General features: G+C 57.8%; 1 protein-coding gene across 1 annotated transcript; it reads left to right on the forward strand.

Moving 5' to 3' along the window:
* The first annotated feature begins 279 nt into the window (after positions 1–279).
* On the forward strand, positions 280–6,387 carry Gpr20 (G protein-coupled receptor 20). Its single transcript, XM_021251375.2, has one exon. The coding sequence runs from the start codon at positions 1,254–1,256 to the stop codon at positions 2,328–2,330; it is 1,077 nt and encodes a 358-aa protein (XP_021107034.1). The 5' UTR covers positions 280–1,253; the 3' UTR covers positions 2,331–6,387.
* The last annotated feature ends 980 nt before the right edge of the window (positions 6,388–7,367 follow it).

Genomic DNA, 7,367 nt, shown 5'->3' on the forward strand with positions numbered 1-7,367 from the left:
AGGATGGAATGGCAGACCTGCTGCCCAAGGTCCTGCAGCCAGTTCCCGGGAGTGGGCAGTGTCCAACCTGTTTACAGCAACAGCCACTAGGAGGGACACAGGAAGTGAGACAGTGCGGAGGGTCTTCTTTTCTCCTGCAGGAGGGTGGGGGCACTGTACACCCGGAATGTCCCACATGCCCACTCCCTCTCCCTGCCTCCCCCCAGAGGTTTTTCCTTTCTCCTGAAAGGGCCAGAAATGTCCTTATTTGGAGGGTCAGGCCAGCTTGTGGTGGGGGGTAGGGTCCCCATTAACCCTTCATTTATAAATAAAGGGATAAATCAGAGCTGAGTTAAACACTCCTCAGCAGAAACATAAACAGAGTGGGCAACTCAGGCCCAGCCCTCTGCCCGCCCTGGTCCCCACCACCCCCGCTAAGAGCACACTGTTTATTTGACTCACACCAGCTGCCTGCCGCTTCAACCTAGATCCAGGCTCCAGCCCCAGCAAGCTACTCAGGGCTGGGAAGATAGTCTGCCATAGCTAGTGGGGACCTGGGGACTGGGGACTGGCTTTCAGCCCTTAACCAGCCCTGCTGAGCATACTAACCCCTCCTGCGAAGGTCCAAGGTGTGGACCTGAGCTGACCTGGGAGTAGGTGAGAGCAGACACGTGGCTGGAGGATAGGGCCATGACAGTAGGGGTGGGGCAGATATGGGACAGACAGCTTGGAGGTCTCCATGGGCCAGCTCTTCCTAGCAGAACTGGATTATCAGCCACCACCTACATACATGCCAGGTGTGCTGCCTCGCCCTTGATCCAGGCTGGCTCAGTTAATCCTCAGAGCAGCAAGGGGATTCTGGTGATATAGATTAGGAAAAAAGGTGCAGAGCAGTTAAGTGACTTACCCAAGGATACACAGTGATTAAGTGAAAGAGGCAGAATTGGAGCGAAGCTCTGAATCCACATGCTTGAGCCCTGTCATCTTGTATTTGTGTTCTGTCTTGAGCAACCAGTGTGTTCACCTGTCCAGCAAGGATAGTCTCAGGAACTTTAACATTTGCCAAAGCTGCACCCTGTAAGTCCCAGGTCCGGGGGCATGGAGAGAGTGGGATCAGGCTGGGTGAGGCAAAGGCTTTGGAGTGGGGTTGCTGAGGGGCCCAGCAGACAGATGAACCTGGCAAGGCCCTAGCTTCAAGCAGAGCCGGATGCTGTGCTGGCTCCATAGATAACCACATCTCCTTGTTTCTAGGCCTGAGGCACATAGCTGCCACCATGCCCTCTGAGTCTCCACCAGGTCCCTGGGCTGTGGTTGCCCCCAATGCCACAGTGGTGGCAGCATGGACCAACACCAGTGTGCCAGAGAAGGCCCTATTTTACCTGTTTGCCCAGCTGGACGAGGAGCTACACAGCGCCTTCCCAGGACTATGGCTGGCACTGATGGTCGTGCACAGCGTCATCTTTCTGGTGGGGCTGGTGCTCAATGGTCTGGCACTGTATGTCTTCTGCTGCCGCACCCAAGCCAAGACGCCATCGGTCATCTACACCATCAATCTAGTGGTCACCGACCTGCTGGTGGGCCTGTCCCTGCCCACGCGCTTCGTGGTCTTCTACAGTGCACAAGGCTGCCTGCGCTGTGCCTTCCCCCACGTCCTTGGCTACTTCCTCAATATGCACTGCTCCATCCTCTTCCTCACCTGTATATGTGTGGACCGCTACCTGGCCATTGTGCAGCCTGATGGTTCCCACCGCTGGCGCCAGCCAGCCTGCGCCAGGGCTGTGTGTGCTTGTGTGTGGCTGGCAGCAGGTGCTGTGACCCTGTCTGTGCTGGGAGTGACAACTGGTGGGCGGCCCTGCTGCCGTGTCTTTGTGCTGACTGTCCTGGAGTTCCTGCTGCCGCTGTTGGTCATCAGTGTGTTCACGGGCCGCATCATGTGTGCTCTGTCGCGGCCCGGCCTGCTACGCCAGGGCCGCCAGCGCCGCATGCGGGCCATGCAGCTGCTGCTCACCGTGCTGGTGATCTTCTTCGTATGCTTCACGCCTTTCCATGCCCGCCAAGTCACAGTGGCACTGTGGCCCAGCATGCCCCACCACACAAGCCTTGTGATCTACCATGTGGCTGTGACCCTCAGCAGCCTCAACAGCTGTATGGACCCCATTGTCTACTGCTTTGTCACCAGTGGCTTCCAGGCCACTGTTCGCGGCCTCTTCCACAGGCACAGAGCACAGTGTGAGGCCAGCGGCAACATGGTCGGCGTGCACAAGAGCTCCAAGGGCCCAGGCCCCCACCACATACTCAGCACTGGCCCACAGGCCCTTGCCCAGGCCCTAGCTAATGGGCCTGACCCTTAAGCAACAGCACCCACAAGGGGCCAAAGGTCAGGCCTGTGAGCAGTTGGCCAGCCAGACACTGGCGCCTGAGCAGGGGCAGCTAATTGGTTTCATCCTGATTGACTGATAATGGCTCCTGAGTACACTGTGCTGAGATTTTAAGACCACTGTATTGTGGTAGATTAGTAATGTCTGGCAAGCCACAAGATGGGGTGTGGTGGCCTCAATACCAATTATCTACCTTCCCTGGAGGAACATTGTGTCCACTGAAAACTCAAAAGGGTAGCTGGGAGCTGCTCCTTGTGCCATCTTGTCTCCAGAAATAAGAGCTCAGAAAAAGGAACGAAGATGATTTGGGTACTGGAGTTCCCAGGAGGGTTGAAAACAGAACCTGCAGAGAACTACCTATATATTCACACAAGTGGAGAACAAGGACAGAAAAAATTGTCAGGAACACAGTCCTGCATCCAACATGGGGAGGGACTCAACTCTTTGAGGTGCGCCCAGCCGCAGGCATTACACAGCTACCCAGCAAGATGCTCACAGGGGCTGGGGCATGAGCACAGCCTTGGCTTTCTGAACTGACACTGGATCCACAGCCTCCCATCAAAGGAGAGAAGATTCTCGTCCATTGGTTGGTGCTGGGGAGGGGCCAGTGACATGCACAGGTGCCACTGCAGGGCAGTGGCAGTCAAAATCCCAATCCAGCCCCACTGCCTCTGATGGGGCTAGTCCTCCTTCATGGATATTCTCAGAGCTTCCCAAAGCCCCCATCCCAGGAAAGGCCTCAGAACACCCTGCCTGCTGCCCCCAGGAGGACAGCAGGGTTCACGCCCCATCCTGTGGATAAGAAAATGAAAACAAAGATGCACAGCCGCTCAAATTTGACCTGCCAATTGGAGGCCACCGTGTCCCCTTTGCTGTTCTCTCCAGGGATACAAAGGACTGGCCCAGCCGCTCTGACCTGGGTCAGCATGTCTCCCAGTACCTTCAATGAGAAGACAGTTTTCTGGTGTGGATCTTTGACCGCCTCTTCTGGCCTGGATTCCAGGATTTTCCTGAGTGCTTTTCGTGGAGGATCTGAGCTCCAGGGGCCTCTCCAGACTGGTAGAAGGTAGGGTGGACAAGAGGCGTTCTGGACATCTCTGCCCTTGAACTTGGCCTCAGCCACTGAAGCAGGTGAGATAGAATCAGGGCCCTAGATGGGGCCCTGGTCTCCTGAGAAAAGTCCTCCGTGCTCAGGTGGCTGGGAGCAGGACGTGTGGGAAGGGAGGCAAAGACCAGGCTTGCCCCCCAGCAAAGGTCCTATCTCCAAATTCGAGCCCCAGAGAAGGATAAGGTGGGAGGCAGGAAGACATTTATATTCCCTTTTTCCAGATAAAGATACTGAGGTTCAGAGGGGACAGGCTTTGCCAAGGTCATAGACAGAGTGCCTGACCATCCAAGGCAGTATTGTCCCCGCTGATCCTGACTGGGGCTCTCTGGCTCCAGGACTTTGTGAGGTGACTGGGTGGGAGGGATGTGAGTCCAAGGCCTCCCAGCTGAGATGTCAGCCAGGGCACAGAGGAACCAGGACTCTCCCCGGTGTGACTTCCTGGCCCAGATGCAAGAGAAGCAACAGGCATGGTCATCGTCCTCATGATCACCATCATCATCAGCAGCAGCAGCAGCATCACCCCTGACCCTTGCTGGATGCAGTCCCCAGCCACCAGCTCTAGGGCATCTCACACAGACCCAGAGCTCCACAAGACAGGGAGATCCTGGCTCTCAGGACAAGAAGTAGCTGGGCCAGGCCATCTGTGCAGAAAAATGCTGCTGGCTGGAGAATCCCCAGATCGTGGCTCTTGGCCTCTGACAGGAAGACTTTGAGCCACCCCTGGCAGTCACCCTCCCAACCAGAGGAGTAAGAAGGAAGAGGCCAAGTGGTGGGCTTCTGCATGGTCACATGGCCCGGAGGCCCCTGGATGGCTGATACTTCTCCTGGAGCCAACCCACACTCAGTCATTCAGGGTCAGGGACCCTGGACCCCATTTATTTTCATGCTCCATCCCAGGGATCCCTCATGGTCCCAGACACTGCCCATGGGCTCCTTGGTGCCCACCCAAGCCATGTGACCTGGAGCTCGAGCCCCCAGCCTTGATTCCCCCACTGTGCTGTGAGGACCACCTCACTGGGCAAGGCTGTGGGGAGCCAGAGGGTGGTGGGAAGGAATGCTCAGGTCAGGGAACAGCCTGGGCAAAGGTGGGCAAGGCTTGACTCTCGGGGGCTGGGGAGGGGACCACACTAGCCCATTTAAGTTCACGTGTGGGTTTGTGGCTCCCCCTTCTTTTATAGCACGTGCCCCCTCTTATGCCAATGCTTTGGGTCCCAGTGGCCCTGTGCCATCCTTCCCTTTTCCATCCCCACCACAGCTTCCCCATTCTGATTCTCTACCTGGTTATCACTCTTATTCACACTAATGAGTGAAAAGCCGACATTAGCTGACTGCTCTGCTTAGAGTTGAAGGGGGGTGCAATTTTTCTGGAACAGTCTCTTCTAGGAGGAGGAAGTCTCTGAGGTATGTGAGCTAAGTCCTCCTCATGTCCCCAAATCTGAAATGCATCCATTCAACCTGGGTTCCTTGGGGCTTGAGGGCTCTCAGACTACAAGAGCTTGGAGGAGGGTGGAGCAGCCACTGCTCCAGCTCAGAGGACAGGTCACCTGTCTTCTGGAGCCAAAGGTCAAGACCTGGGAGCCATTCCTGCACCTCTGACTGCTCAGTCTGATGGCCTGTTGTGCAGAAACTTGATAGGTGGGCCTCAGTTTCCCCACTCCCTGTGCTTCTCCAGATTCCGGCAGGTCCAGCCAAGCCTGTCCTTGATCGCTCAAGACAGGCAGGGAGGTCTGTGTGTCCCCTGCTGTGTCCTCCCTTCCCGGATTTTCAGAGAGCCAGAGTGACGTGAAATGGTGTATTTATATCTGATGTAAACAATCCCCATAAGGAGAAATGCTCATCTGAATTAACGCCGTTTATCCCCTGCGCCCTCAACTTGGCTCCCAGGCTGTTGGGCAGGGGTCGGTGTGGGGCGCCGAGCTGGGGGGTCTGGGTGCCAGCCACCCTCCCTTCCCTGTCCACCCAATGTCCAGGGGCAAAAATCAGCAGAACTCCCCCCATCCCGGTCCCAAGTTGGCCACCCGAGGGAAGGGACTCAGAGGTGGAGCAGGCACCCAGTCCCCACGCTGACCTACCAGATCACTGAGAGGTCTGGTCTGGAGGCAGAAGGAGGAACAGCTCCCCTGTGGGCCTCCTAAGTGCCTATGAGTCAGCAGGGTCATCACCACTTCACAGACCAAGAGACAGGACTCAGGCTTGGCCCTGGAGGGCTCCACTCAGCCTCCCAGTGTCCTGCTTAGTCCCACGTACAGCCAGCTCTGGCCTCAGCTGGGGAAGTACTGGGTGGGGTAGCTGAGCGCACTCATCACTCTCCCTGTCTGGCACCACCGAGGCCGGAGGCGTCTGGAGGTAAATATTAGGGCTTGTTTAGATTAAGCGCCATTAATAGCAGGAAATGTCACCTCGGGCACCCACCCTGGCTTCCTGGAGGCCTGGACACCAAGGCGGGGCAGAGGCCTGTCTGAACTGGGTGCCTGGGCCTGGCTGTGGCAATTTCCAGACTTTGGCTTGGCTTTCCCTGTGCTCAAGGGCACCTCCTGGGAGGCGGCTGTGCATGTCAGGGCTCCCTGCACCCGACTCTCAGTCCTACCAGAGCTGTGCCTCCTGGGGCTCCCTGCACCCCAATCTTACCTCTTGGGGGCTATGAATGCTGGGGTTCCCTGCACCCCCACTCATCCCCTGAGTGGGGGCCAGGAGGCAGGGGTGAGTCCATATGGGACACAGGGGACCCCATGGATGAAATGAAGACACCATCAGATGTCCTGCTCACACCTCCCCACCCTCTGGTCTATGTGCCCGGTTCACCTGGGAATCCTGATGGAACCAATCGCAGGCCCCCACTGTTACCTACAGGAGGAGCTGAGTTCCCCACCTATACCCCCCTGGCTCCAAGGTCAAAGCCATCCCAAATCCCTGTCTCCCCAGTAGGAGCCTCAGAAAGCTGGCCAGTCAAGCTGAATGCCGGCCAGGGCCATCTGACCTGGGGGGGGCGGGCCCAGAGGTAGGAGCCAGAGGCGGGGGGTGGGGGGGTGGGAGGGGAAGAAAGTGAGGAAAGGAAGGGGCTGGGGAACGGCAGGAGGGAGGTGGCTCCTGCCCAGCGCTCCCACCTGCCCCAGCCCCCGCCCCCGACATGCATCCCATTTCCACAGGGCCCTTTGGCCCCAACAGGGATGCTGACCCTCCTGGGCTACAGCCCAGCACCCCGGTTAACCTGCACCTCATTCATGACCAGGCCTAGCCCACCGTCCACCAGTCTATGCCCACTGTCCTCTGCACTGCTCCCCTGGGGCTGCCTGCCATGAGGTCACTCGTCCACACTGCACCCCAGGACCACACAGGCCACATGGCCCAGGGCCCTGCAGACTGCGCCCCACCCTACCCCCAACCCTTGGGGTCTCCACATAAGTGACCCCCTTTCTTGCCCCCAAATCCTTCTGGCCCTCCCTCCTCCCCAGAGCTCAGTTATAGGTGCTCAGTCACTTGGGGGCAGAGCTGGGTGACACCAAGTGCTGAGTGGGGTCATCAGAGTGCTTCCGGGAGGAGGAAGCACCAAGAACCCCTCCCCCAGCCACTCTGCCCACCCCAAGGCTCCTCCCAGACATGATCTCCTCAAGGACAATGAGTGCCCCTCAGATGGGCTGGCAGGGCCACAGGAGGAACTGCTAACCCTAGGCCTCCAGCCCGGGGCTTTGCTGGCTGCAGCTGGGAGCCACACACCCAGACTCCAGGTGCCCTGGGACTTCATGAGCCCTGAACACAGACTTCAACCATGCCCCTGCCTCTTTCTTGGCCTCAGTTTCCCCACTTGAAACACAAGAGCCCTGGGATGAGGTGCACCCCTCCAGCTCATTGGGCCTCTTGTTCCCTCTGTGACCCACCACACCTGTGTCATCACATCCTGCACA

This window comes from Heterocephalus glaber, unplaced genomic scaffold (genome assembly GCF_053883595.1).
Source record: "Heterocephalus glaber isolate CG9 unplaced genomic scaffold, H.glaber_assembly_v1.0 deba00000281, whole genome shotgun sequence".
NCBI classification, from domain to species: Eukaryota; Metazoa; Chordata; class Mammalia; order Rodentia; family Bathyergidae; genus Heterocephalus; species Heterocephalus glaber.